The 13605-nt window shown below is 45.9% G+C and overlaps 2 protein-coding genes across 5 annotated transcripts; both read right to left on the bottom strand.

The window, feature by feature from the left end:
- Positions 1–7435: 7435 nt before the first annotated feature.
- Positions 7436–8119, bottom strand: LOC123442285 (Werner Syndrome-like exonuclease). The gene has a single exon (XM_045118307.1). The coding sequence runs from the start codon at positions 8117–8119 to the stop codon at positions 7436–7438; it is 684 nt and encodes a 227-aa protein (XP_044974242.1).
- Positions 8120–11066: 2947 nt separating this feature from the next.
- Positions 11067–13318, bottom strand: LOC123445669. Of its 4 annotated transcripts, none has more exons than XR_006631132.1 (5): positions 12817–13317; positions 12545–12718; positions 11904–12103; positions 11524–11601; positions 11067–11442 (listed from the first exon to the last, which is right to left on the bottom strand). XR_006631132.1 is itself a non-coding variant. In XM_045122691.1 (4 exons), exons 1-4 carry the CDS (start codon positions 13243–13245, stop codon positions 11477–11479), a joined length of 852 nt encoding a protein of 283 aa, XP_044978626.1. In that variant the 5' UTR covers positions 13246–13318; the 3' UTR covers positions 11067–11476. The 4 variants fall into 4 exon arrangements, 2 of the variants coding, with proteins under 2 accessions (XP_044978626.1, XP_044978627.1); XR_006631133.1 differs by having other exon boundaries at positions 11067–11450; XM_045122691.1 differs by having other exon boundaries at positions 11067–11525; positions 12817–13318.
- Between the last annotated feature and the right edge of the window lie 287 nt (positions 13319–13605).

Raw genomic sequence — 13605 nt, forward strand, 5'->3', positions numbered from 1 at the left:
TCCAATATATCACATCACATCGTTTGGCCATATCACATCACAATCATACACTGCAAAAACAAGTTAGACGTCCTCTAATTTTGTTGTTGCATGTTTTTACGTGGTGACCAAGGGTATCTAGTAGGATCGCATCTTACTTACGCGAACACCACAACGGAGATATATGAGTTGCTATTTAACCTCATCCAAGGACCTCCTCGGTCAAATCCGATTCAACTAAAGTTGGAGAAACCGTCACTTGCCAGTCATCTTTGAGCAAAGGGGGTTACTCGTAACGATGAAACCAGTCTCTCGTAAGCGTACGAGTAATGTCGGTCCAAGCCGCTTCAATCCAACAATACCGCGGAATCAAGAAAAGACTAAGGAGGGCAGCAAAACGCACATCACCGCCCACAAAACCTTTTGTGTTCTACTCGAGAAGACATCTACGCATGAACCTAGCTCTGATACCACTGTTGGGGAACGTCGCATGGGAAACAAAAAATTTCCTACGCGCACGAAGACCTATCATGGTGATGTCCATCTACGAGAGGGGATGAGTGATCTACGTACCCTTGTAGATCGTATAGCAGAAGCGATAAGAGATCGCGGTTGATGTAGTGGAACGTCCTCACGTCCCTCGAACCGCCCCGCGAACAATCCCGCGATCAGTCCCACGATCTAGTACCGAACGGACGGCACCTCCGCGTTCAGCACACGTACAGCTCGACGATGATCTCGGCCTTCTTGATCCAGCAAGAGAGACGGAGAGGTAGAAGAGTTCTCCGGCAGCGTGACGGCGCTCCGGAGGTTGGTGATGATCTTGTCTCAGCAGGGCTCCGCCCGAGCTCCGCAGAAACACGATCTAGAGGAAAAACTATGGAGGTATGTGGTCGGGCAGCCGTGAGAAAGTCGTCTCAAATCTGCCCTAAAAGCCCCATATATATAGGAGGGGGGAGGGGGACCTTGCCTTGGGGTCCAAGGGAACCCCAAGGGGTCGGCCAAGCCAGGGGGGAGGACTCTCCCCCCCCCCAAACCGAGTCCTACTTGGTTTGGTGGGAGGGAGTCCTTCCCCCTTCCCACTTCTTCCCCTTTTTTTTTCTTCCTTTGATTTTTTCTTCCTTGGCGCATAGGATTTGGTGGGCTGTCCCACCAGCCCACTAAGGGCTGGTGTGACCCCCACAAATACCTATGGGCTTCCCCGGAGTGGGTTGCCCCCCTCCGGTGAACTCCCGGAACCCATTCGTCATTCCCGGTACATTCCCGGTAACTCCGAAAACCTTCCGGTAATCAAATGAGGTCATCCTATATATCAATCTTCGTTTCCGGACCATTCCGGAAATCCTCGTGACGTCCGTGATCTCATCCAGGACTCCGAACAACATTCGGTAACCAACCATATAACTCAAATACGCATAAAACAACGTCGAACCTTAAGTGTGCAGACCCTGCGGGTTCGAGAACTATGTAGACATGACCCGAGAGACTCCTCGGTCAATATCCAATAGCGGGACCTGGATGCCCATATTGGATCCTACATATTCTACGAAGATCTTATCGTTTGAACCTCAGTGCCAAGGATTCGTATAATCCCGTATGTCATTCCCTTTGTCCTTCGGTATGTTACTTGCCCGAGATTCGATCGTCAGTATCCGCATACCTATTTCAATCTCGTTTACCGGCAAGTCTCTTTACTCGTTCCGTAATACAAGATCCCGCAACTTACACTAAGTTACATTGCTTGCAAGGCTTGTGTGTGATGTTGTATTACCGAGTGGGCCCCGAGATACCTCTCCGTCACACGGAGCGACAAATCCCAGTCTTGATCCATACTAACTCAACTAACACCTTCGGAGATACCTGTAGAGCATCTTTATAGTCACCCAGTTACGTTGCGACGTTTGACACACACAAAGCATTCCTCCGGTGTCAGTGAGTTATATGAGCTCATGGTCATAGGAATAAATACTTGACACGCAGAAAACAGTAGCAACAAAATGACACGATCAACATGCTACGTCTATTAGTTTGGGTCTAGTCCATCACGTGATTCTCCCAATGACGTGATCCAGTTATCAAGCAACAACACCTTGTTCATAATCAGAAGACACTGACTATCATTGATCAACTGGCTAGCCAACTAGAGGCATGCTAGGGACGGTGTTTTGTCTATGTATCCACACATGTAAATGAGTCTTCATTCAATACAATTATAGCATGGATAATAAACTATCATCTTGATACAGGAATTATAATAATAACTATACATTTATTATTGCCTCTAGGGCATAATTCCAACACAAAAAGATAAAGAGTGGCAAGATGTCAAGCTTGGGGATGCCCAAGGCACCCCAAGTTGATTCAAGTATGCCGTAAAAGCCTAAGCTTGGGGATGCCCCGGGAAGGCATCCCCTCTTTCGTCTTCAATCCATCAGTAACGTTACTTGGGGCTATATTTTTATTCACCACATGTTATGTGTTTTGCTTGGAGCGTCTTGTATCGTAGGAGTCTTTTATTTTTGTTGTGTCACAATCTTCCTTGCTGCACACCTAGAGAGAGAGACATGCACTCACCGTGTTTTTGTCGAGCTTCACTTATATCCTTTGGTTAGACAATTCAGCTCACATGTGTTTCACTTATATATTTTGAGCTAGTTGATTTTGCTCTATGTGCTTCACTTATATCTTTTAGAGAACGGAAGCGCGTGGCTTGGTAGTTGATCTATGCTATGAAAGTAGTCTCAAAAGGGGTAGTTATCCAAAGGGATATGAAAACTTCCACCTTCATGTGCATAGAATAGTTGGAGAAGTTTGATTCATCTCAATTAGTTTTGAGTTGTGGTTGTGTTAATATTGAATTTATACTAGTAAGGTGTTGTGGATCTATAAATACTTGTGTTGAAGTTAGTGATTCCCGTAGCATGCACGTATGGTGAACCGCTATGTGATGAAGTCTGAGCATGATTAATATATTGATTGTCATCCTTTGTGTGGCGGTCGGGATCGTGCGATGGTTTATACCTACCAACCCTTCCCCTAGGAGTATGCGTTGAATGCTTTGTTTCGATTACCACTAAAACTTTTGCAACAAGTATATGAGTTCTTCATGACTAATGTTGAGTCCATGGTTTAGATGCACTTTTACCTTCCACCATCACTATCTTCTTTAGTGTCGTGCAACTTTCGCCGGTGCACAAAACCCACCATTAGCCTCCCTCAAAACAGCCGCCATATCTACCTACTATGGCTTCTTCAAAGCCATTCCGAGATATATTGCCATGCAACTACCACCATGACATGTGCCACCATTTCTACATTGCCATTGCATGATCATAAATAGGTAGCATGATGTTTCCATTGATGTCTATGCCATGCTAGATCATTGTCATGGTACACTACCAAAGGCATTCCATATAGAGTCATCATTGCTCTAGGTTTTGAGTTGTAAGTGTGATGATCATCATTGATGGAGCATTGTCCCATGTGAGGAAATAAAAGAGGCCAGCGAAGCCCATTTACAAAAAGAGGCCCAAGATGCCCACCAAAAAAAAGAGAGGCCAAAGAGCCCATAAAAATGAGAGAAAAAGAGAGAAGGGACAATGCTACTATCTTTCCACACTTGTGCTTATTAAGCACCATGATCTTCATGATTGAGAGTCTCTCGTTTTGTCACCACCATATAGCTAGTGGGAAATTTTCATTATATAACTTGGCTTGTATATTCCAATGACATGCTTCCTCAAATTTGCCTTAGGTCTTCGTGAGCAAGCAAGTTGGATGCACATCCACTAGTTTTCTTTAAGAGCTTTCACATACTCTTAGCTCTAGTGCATCATTTGTATGGCAATCCCTACTCATTCACGTTGATATCTATTGATGAGCATCTCCATAGCTCGTTGATATGCCTAGTCAATGTGACCATCTTCTCCTTGTTTGCCTTGCAACCTCCACCACACTCCACTCCACTTTTAGTGCTAAAACCATGGCTCATGCTTATGTATTGCATGAGAGTTGAAAAAGTTTGAGAAAGTAAAGGTGTGAAAACAATTACTTGGCCAATACCGGGGTTGTGCATGATTTACATTCGTTGTGCAAGGATGATAGAGCATAGCCAGACTATATGATTTTGTAGGGATAACTTTCTTTTGGCCTTGTTATTTTGAAAGTTCATGATTACCTTGCTAGTTTGCTTGAAGTATTATCGTCTCCACGTCAATAGCAAACTATTGTTTTGAATCTAATAGATCCGAACATTCACGCCACATAAGAGGAGTTACAAAGGACATCTATGCTAGGTAGCATGAAAGCATCAAAAATTCATTCTTTATCACTTCTCTACTCGAGGACGAGCAGGAGTTAAGCTTGGGGATGCTTGATACGTCTCAAACGTATCTATAATTTTTGATGGTTTCAGCCTGTTATCTTGTCAACTTTGGATGTTTTATATACCTTTAATATCTTTTTTGGGACTAACTTATTAATTCAGTGTCAAGTGCCAGTTCCTGTTTTTTGTGTGTTTTTGACTCTTTTCAGATCTGATTTTGGAACGGAGTCCAAACGGAATAAAATCCCCGAAATAAATTTTTCCAGAATAGAAGAAGATCGGGGGACTTGAGGGACAAGGCAGGGGGCCCACAGGGAGCCCACAAGCCCTGTTGCCGCGGCCAGGGGGCCCGCGGCAACCAGGCTTGTGGCCTCCCTGGCGCTCCCCTGCCCTAGCTCTTTGGCCTATAAATTCCCTAAAATCGCAGAAAAAATCAGGGCATCCACAAAAACACTTTTCCGCCGCCGCAAGCTTCCGTTTCCGCGAGATCTCATCTGGAGACCCTTTCTGGTGCCCTGCCGGAGGGGACTTTGGAGTTGGAGGGCTTCTACATCAACATCATCACCTCTCCAATGACTCGTGAGTAGTCCACTTCAGACCTACGGGTCCGTAGTTAGTAGCTAGATGGCTTATTCTCTCTCTTGGATCTTCAATACAAAGTTCTCCATGATCTTCATGGAGATCTATCCGATGTAATCCTCTTTGGCGGTGTGTTTGTCGAGATCCGATGAATTGTGGATTTGTGATCAGATTATCTATGAATTATATTTGAGTCTTTGTTGATTTCTTATATGCATGATTTGATATCCTTGTAAGTCTCTCTGAGTCTTGGGTTTTGTTTGGCCAACTAGATCTGTGATTCTTGCAATGGGAGAAGTGCTTGGTTTTGGGTTCATACCGTGCGGTGACCTTTCCCAGTGACAGAAGGGGCAGCAAGGCACGCATCATGTTGTTGCCATCAAGGGTAACAAGATGGGCTTTCATCATAGATTTGAGATTGTCCATCTACATCATGTCATCTTGCTTAAGGCGTTACTCTGTTCTTATGAACATAATACACTAGATGCATGCTAGATAGCGGTCGACGTGTGGAGTAATAGTAGTAGATGCAGAAAGTATCGGTCTACTTGTTTTGGACGTGATGCCTATAGATATGATCATTGCCATAGATAACGTCATGACTTTACGCGGTTCTATCAATTGCTCGACAGTAATTCGTTCACCCACCGTCTACTTGCTTTCATGAGAGAAGCCACTAGTGAACGCTACGGCCCCCGGGTCTATTCAGAACTATCGTCTCCACTTTTACTTTTACTTTGCTTTGTTTACTTTTTGCTTTCGGTTCTCACTTTGCAAACAATCTATAAGGGGTTGGCAACCCCTTCATAGCGTTGGGTGCAAACTCTTTGTGTTTGTGCAGGTACTTGTGACTTGACGCGATCCTCCTACTGGATTGATACCTTGGTTCTCAAACTGAGGGAAATACTTACCGCCACTGTGCTACATCACCCTTTTTGCTTCGAGGGAACACCAACGCAAGGCCCCAAGGCCGCGGGGGAATCCTTTGCATATTTGCCAAGGAAGTCCCTAAAGGCGTAGCCCGTAGCAGAAGGATTCCTGGCGCCGTTGCCAGGGAAGGTCTTTTGTTGTTGTAGCAGTCCGTTCCACACCCGTGCCGGTGACCATTGACCTCAACGTCACGCTGATGGCAGGCGGATCATCGTCTGGAGGCATGAGGAAACGCCAGCGCAATATGCCAGCCGACATGCTCACCGGCGCCCGCAATCTGTTCGACTGAATGCCAGCGGCCGTTGACGACGACACGGCCAACCGTTTCCTCGAGAACATGATCTTCGAAGGCGGTGTGCCGACGGCTGGTGCTTACTCCGCGGCTGCGTACGATCCCGATGAGACTCAAAGCCAGGACGGCCGAGCGCCATTCACGCAAGCCACCAATGATCCACATGACGCCTTCATGCAAGATCAGGTCGGCCTAGACGGCTTCCTGCTCGACCATGAGTTCCTAGTGGACTACGACCTTGAGGAGGAGGATGATGACATGGACATCGACGTGGAGCCTTTGTTCGAGGAGGAGCTCGCCAACCAAACTGCTGCCTGAACGAAGTCGAAGCGCAAGAGCAAGCGGACGAAGGCTTACACGTCGATCGAGGACAAGCTTCTTTGTGAGTGTTGGAGGGGCATTGGGCAAGACCCGAAGGTCGGCGCCGAACAAAAGTGGCCAGCCTTATGATCCGTGTTCATCGTGAGTTCCATGAGAGCAAGAAGTTTCCGCCATACCAAATACAAAGCAAGCGTGGATGTGTGTCACTTTTGAAGCGTTGGGGTTGATTCAACAAGAGTACAACAACTTCTGTGTCACCCATGTGAGCATCTAGGGACGCCCCGTGAGCGGCCTCGGCATGCAAGACATGATATGCATGCCCTCTCATTCCCTTTTGGTGCCACACATTTGTCCTGTGGATTGCATGTCTGTTTGCTTGGTTTGAATTGCAGGTGTTTCAAGCTTTGGAGGCATTCAAGCTTTCGGGATGGGTAGCGGTGGCATAGAGTGATATGTTGATGATGTTGGTCATGGAGATGATGATGATTTTTGCGTGAGGTTCTTTTGTGGTTGCTTTTGGGTGATGTTCTTTAACGTCTTCACAAAAATATGGTTTACTTTATGTGTAAACTATGTTTTATTATTCATATTTGCTGTAAATCTTCAAAATTGGCAAGATTGAGTTTTTATAATTGGCAGGCTGGCGAGGGTTGCGGTGGAACAGGCCCTGCATCACGAAACTGTAAAATAAAGTATCCGTCGGTCCAAAAAAAAACGATTTTCACAAACTGTGAACGCGAGATACAGTTCCACGTTATACGGGGTCTGCTAGAGTTGCGTTTAGACAAAAAATATGGTCGCGGACCGTAGCAATGCTCGGGCAGTTAACTCCAGCAAATTTACAAAGGTCTAACACCAAGAGTTGGGCAAACAAGTAAAACACATACTAACACTTAACATTAGAACCATAGGGGAAATATAAAACAGCAGGGTGATCATGATAAACGAAGTTCACATTTTGTACTGAAAGAAACCCAAGCCTGCATGCTACTAGCTAGTTCATCATGTGATCATGCTAGATTGAAGCGGTCGCCAGGGCGATCGTAGCAACGAGAGCGGAAGTGCTGCCTAACGACCTCGAAGCTGAGACGAGCATCCACCGCCGCGTATCTGATCCGCTCAAGGCTCAACGGGAAGGCGCCCCATCCCGACCTCCTCAACCTGGCGCACTCCCCGTCCTTGCTAAACCTCGTTCCCAGAAAGTAGTTGGCCAGGTCGATCAAGGACGGCGTCACCTTGCCGCAGACGCTCACCGGAACGTCGACGTCCCGCTGCAGGTCCATGGCGGACGCGATTTCCAGCCCGTAGTAGGCCAGCATCTCCTGGTCCTGCTTGATCCCGGCTCCGCAGAAGACGATGTCCCCGTCGGCGAGGAACCGCCGGAGCATTGCCGGTATGTGCCTCGCGTGCACGATGTGGTAGACCAGGCACTCGTTGGCGACGCAGAGCTGGAGGACGGCGGCGCGCTGCTTCTGCTCGTTGGGGAGGTCCTTCTGCTTCTTCCCGAAGACGGAGTCGGTGAACTCGGTGTCTAGGCCGACGAGCTTCTTGTCGTCGGCGTCCCGGAGGTAGGTCGTCCACACGCGCGATATCCACTCCTCCACCGTGGATGCCCGGACGGTGACGGTCGCCTTGATGTCGATGCCCTGCGTGTCGAAGTAGTAGGGCGCGTCCTTGTGCGGCTGACGCGCCATTTGGCTGGATTCCAAGGTTGCAGGATGCATGGTGGGAAGAGGTGAAGAAGATGACCGCCGGCCCTGGTGCGGCAGCGACGACGTACGTGCGGCCGAGGAAAGAGGACGTCGTTGTGTCGTGTGCGAGCTATATAACGTACGTCGTGTGCGGCCGTCCTGATGGATTGTTTCGGCAGGTATATGTACAACACATGCGTGCGTGTTCTCATCTCACGTACGTACGTGTAGTAGGAGTCGGATTCCTCTCCTGATCCGTGTAGGAACGTGATTCCATCGTGATCAGGAGTAGGATTGATGGATTTCGATGGGCCAAGTATATACAGTATGTAGTCAAAGCCCAAGAGCCGCGAAGCGGGTGGACAACTCGGAGGGAGAACCAACCGCAAGGTGGACGTACGTGTTTTCCATATTTAGAAAACATGTTCACCTTTCAGAAAGTATTCATAACTTTGAAAAATGTTTGATATTTTCGAGAAATGTTCGGAGTTTTCGTAAAATGTTTGTACTTTCGAATTTATTTGGAAATTTCATAAATTTTGAACAATTTTTTAGAAAAGATTTTTTTGAAATTCCTGGACACTTTTTGAAACACAAACATGTTGGTGAAAATCGTGAACAAATTTGTAGAATGAGACTAATGTTTCAAACAAGAACATCTAATCAAAATCATGAACAAATTTCGAAAAGGAGAACAATTTTTAAAACACAGATATTTTTATGAAATCATTATTTTTTTGGTTGAAAACAAAACATATTCTTAAATATGGAAATTTTTGAAAAATCGTGCAGTTTTTTAATACAAGAACAATTTTTGAAACACAAACATTTTTCAAAATATGAACACATCCTGAAAGCAAGAACATTTTTGGCAATTCCTGGTCATTTTTTTAAGCGCAAAGATTTAAATATAAATTGTGAACTAAATTTTGAACAGAAGTACAATTTTTGAAGTTATATTTTTAGGAAATGACAAACAAAAGGAATAGGAAAAGGGAAAAAATAAAACGATTTTTTTAAAACGAAAACAATATATTGTTTTTGAAAAATAAGAACCTTTTTTGGAATCCCGGACATTTTTTGGAAATACGAAACATTTTTTGAAAATCCATTTTTTTTAAGATATGAATTTTTTTTAAACGACAATTATTTGAAATTTAGAACATTTTTTTAAGCAAGACCATTTTTCGAATTTTAAGAATAATTTTTGAACAAGAACTTAGTTTAAAAAAGATAAAATAACCTCGGAAAAAAGGGAAAAAAAGAAGAAATAGAAGATAAAAAGAAGAAATAGAAGATAAAAGAAAGAAAGAAGAAAATTGAGAAAAACAAAAAATTCGGTAGAAAAAGAAGGTTCAGGGAACCTCCTCCTAAAAGATTCCCAAAACCGGTGGCTGAAATAGAGTTCGGATGGTGTGCCGAGCCTCGACTCTTTGCTGCAAAATGCGGCGAATATGATTTTCCGCCTTCCACTCCAACTCCAACGATAACTCCGGCCGCGGACCGCTAGAGCTTGAACCCTTCGCGGAGCCGCTGGTGCTGCGCTTCGGGGCGATGCAGGGCAACGAGAGCTCAGGCATCCCGGACTTTGACACTGCCAGGGCGGACGTGTACGGCGTATCGCATGGCCCAATCATGTTTCGGTTTCGCAAAATATTTCAGTTTCAGAAACACCACGAAACTTAAATATTCCGGCATTCTGGATCTGAAAATCGAGTTATCAATGAAATGAAGGAAAGCTGTTCTAAACTGCTCTGTCACTCAACTGTATCGATGGACTGACAGTTTATCATCAGTTGTTTCGGAATGAATTCACATTCACATAGAATCATATCAGAGATGGTATTAGTACAAGACAACTGGACATTGTTTGCTGTCTTTGCATCACAGCTAACTATCACACCAACGCCAAACATCTTCTAACAAAACTATGTATACCCAGTTGCCAACTCCTCAATTAAGTTAAGTAGCAAAAACAGATACGTACTACAAGATTGGATTAAAAGGTGAGTTCCCTCCGTTTGTTGACATAGGCCGATTTTCGCTTACCGAATTCTCTGTGAGATTGCAAACCAAACACTGTCAGGTTAACAGCACTTGAATCATAAGGACCCAGCAGCATAACTGAAGTCGCTAAACACCTCTCTTAAGGAGTGAGCTCTGAACAATAATCAAGAATGGAGTTCTAGGAAAGCCTTCGGCATCTATACTTAAAATGCATGATACTGAAATGAACACAACGGTGACAGGGAAAGAGAATAATGTGTGTTGTTCCACGAAAGAAAAACTGAATTGGAATAGAAATTCTCAATGTTTGCGTCAGTTATGAAGTTTCTACTGTTATAGATGACATAACGTGATGACTGTTGGATCAAGAAAACCAAACAGTTCAGTTTGCTTCAGTTGCCTGGGCTGCTTGACATGGTTCATCGATACACATACACCCTGGGCTGCTCTATGAAATCAGGTGATCCTGTTTTGAGGTCAAATTGCTTATTCCAGAACAACAATGAACCTAGACTTCTACTAGACCATCAATTTGGCTCGTCTCCCTGCGTGGCATCGTAGCAGTATAATTCGACTCAGCAACACTGATTTGGGAATCTGAATTATGAGCAAGAACAACCGGGACAGGGTATGATCTCCTGCACACACCATTTGCCATCGAAGACCTTGAAATCACCGTCGAGAATGTTGACGGCAATCTCCCGACGGCGCCCCGGGACTCGGGGAGCAGGTCCATCTCCCCCTTGTAACACTCTATGAGGCATTATGGCCAGACCGAAGAAAAAGCCACATGAAACAACAAAAGTTACACCAAGCAAGAAATATATAAATTTAGGTACTAATTTGCATGACAAAATGAAAAGAAAATAAAGAAAGAAAAAGCGCAGTCTGGCATATGTTTTGGGGACAAAAGTTAACAGGACAACAAGTTTTCCCATGGTCGGATTGGTAACTTGTTCTGAACTGCTTTATTGTTCAACTGTATCAAAGGAACTGATAATTTATCTGCTGCATTATATTACAGAATGAATTTGCATACACGTAGAATCATATCAGAGACGACATTACAACAAACACAACTGGACAGTGTTTGCTGTCTATGCATTACAGTCAACCAACCATCCCGTCAACATCTTCTAACAAAATTATGTATGCAGAGTTGCCCACTCTTCGATTAGGTAGAAAAAACAAATCCTAAACTGCAAGACTTGGTTCAGGCGAAGTCCCTCCATTCGTTATCCTGCCATGTCAACACAACTGGGGGCCCTTCCACAACACCTTGATGCAAGAAGCATGCTGATTTTTGTTTACCTGATTCCCTGTGAGACTGACACCCATCTGGCTCATGGCACTTCAATCACAAGGATCGAACAACATAACTGAAGTCGGGCTGAACATACCTCTGTTAAGGAGCGTACACAGAACTATAATCAAGAACGACATTGTAAGAAAGCCTTCAGGATTCATCCTAGTTATCACTGAAAATACATGGCATTGAAATAAGAAACGATGTGGCAACAGTGTATGACAAAAATGGATGGAGCTGCAAGAAAGCCTTCAGCATCTATCTCTTGCTAGGACTGAAAATGCATGACACTGAAGTGAGAATGGTGACAGGGAAAGATAAAATAATGGGAGTTGTTCCAAGAAAGAAAAACAGAAATAGAATAGAAGTTCTTGATGTTTATGTCAGTTTTGAAGTTTTTAGGTATCATACAGTAGATGACATTACGTGACTGTTGGAACAAGAAAATCAAACAGCTCGGTTTGCTTCAGTTACCTCGTCCCCTGCAATCTTTGGACCCTCTCTGCTTCTTCTCTGATACAAACAAGGTTGGTTTTGATCTCTTTGCAGATCCTTCCTTCGAGTAGCCTGACTGGAACCCAGAGCTTAGGCTCCAGCTCCACCACATACGAAAGCGTGGTCTGAAATTCCTGGCCCGCCGAAATTTCCCCACCTTTGTCGGTAGTACCATCGACCTACATGGGATTGAAGTGGGAACCAGATTACTTGGTTGAGTTTCAGTCATGAAGCAGTATACTACTGTCAGTGGCTTTCAGTTATACCATGAACCTGTACAAACATTAGTTGGCGAGACATATTGCATCTAGAATCCTACAGCACTAGCAATAACAATGAATGATCTTCCTGTTGTTACAGGGAAACATGGAGGACAGGAACATATTTTTACACCCTGGGCTGCTTGACTGTCGTGATCCATCGAGAAAAAAACAGTAGCTTGATGAATCCAGCAGGTGACATGCTAATGAAGTCAAATTCCATATTCCAGAACAACAATGAATCTAGTCTTCTTCTAGGCTACCAATTTGGCTCTCATAGCAGTATACAAATTCATCTCGTTTAACGGCAATTTGGGAATCTGAATTATGAGCAAGAACAACAGGGTATGATCATTTTACCTCGTGGACAGACCATTTGCCCTCGAAGACCTTGAAATCGCCTTCGACCATGTTGAATGCGATCTCCCGGCGGCGTCCCCCGGACTCCGGCAGCAGCTCCATCTCCCCCTCGTAGCAGTCTATGGTGCCCTTGGCGTTGAACTTGAACCCCAGCGCCAGATCCTGCTCCCCGACCTGCACAGTAGGATCCAAACCCACCGTCAGTCAATCAGAGCAGAGCAGCACGCGACCTGCTCGACGAATTGCTTGGGCGAGAGGAGAGGAGGGCGGACCTGGTAGAGGCGGGCGAAGGCTTTGTCCTGGTCGAGGAGGCGGCACTCGGAGAGGCCGGGGATGAAGCCGGCGAGGCCCTCGTAGTCGGTGAGCGTGGCCCAGACGGCCTGGAGAGGCGCGCCGACGCGCACCCGCGCGCGCACCAGCCGCCGGTTCTTCTTCCCCGGCAGCTTCCGCACCTCCATCTCGAATCCATACCGCTCGTCCCGGTCCTCCTCCACCTCCCTGTCCGTGTATTCTCCATCGTCGCCGGCGACATCGGGCGCCGGCTCGGCGGACGAGAAGGAGAGCCGGAGGGGGCTCCGGGAAAGGGCGGAGCGGGAGCCGAGGCGGATGCGCGCGGGGGTCCAGGAAGCGGCGGTGTGGGTTGGGCGGGGGGAGGAGGAGGAGGAGGCGAAGCAGCACGAGGCGGTGGACGGCATGGCCATGGCCGGCAAAGCTTCCGCCTTTCCTTTGATTTGCAGTGCTGCCTGCCTAGTGGCCTTCTGCTACGGGCACACGCACCGTGTCATCATTTGGTAGAGACCGTGACACGTGGACGCATATGAATGGTGAATCTGCGTTTCTTCTACTTCTTCTTCTTCTCTTGCCAACCAAATGTTTTGTTTGGTACCTTGTCTTTTGACGGCGGCTAGCCATCTGATCTGATGCATACGACTGCTCGATCTCATTAAACAGCTCGTGTCTTTTCTCTGTTGGTCTCGTTCAGTTCGGCAGCCCGTTATCCTCTGAAGCTCTCCGCTGCGGCAAGGTGGTCGTGTTGCTGCCACTCAACTCCGGCGATCGCC

This window comes from Hordeum vulgare, chromosome 3H, assembly GCF_904849725.1.
Source record: "Hordeum vulgare subsp. vulgare chromosome 3H, MorexV3_pseudomolecules_assembly, whole genome shotgun sequence".
In the NCBI taxonomy this organism is placed as follows: domain Eukaryota; kingdom Viridiplantae; phylum Streptophyta; class Magnoliopsida; order Poales; family Poaceae; genus Hordeum; species Hordeum vulgare.

What these genes read in the sequence shown, in the direction of transcription:
- LOC123442285 (XM_045118307.1), bottom strand. Translation starts at nt 8,119, where the DNA reads ATGGCGCGTCAGCCGCACAAGGACGCGCCCTACTACTTCGACACGCAG.
- LOC123445669 (XM_045122691.1), bottom strand. Translation starts at nt 13,245, where the DNA reads ATGGCCATGCCGTCCACCGCCTCGTGCTGCTTCGCCTCCTCCTCCTCC. An exon ending in CCTTCGCCCGCCTCTACCAG is followed by an intron (nt 12,719 to 12,816) that starts GTCCGCCCTCCT and finishes CCTACTGTGCAG; the next exon opens with GTCGGGGAGCAGGATCTGGC. An exon ending in GCAAATGGTCTGTCCACGAG is followed by an intron (nt 12,104 to 12,544) that starts GTAAAATGATCA and finishes AATCCCATGTAG; the next exon opens with GTCGATGGTACTACCGACAA.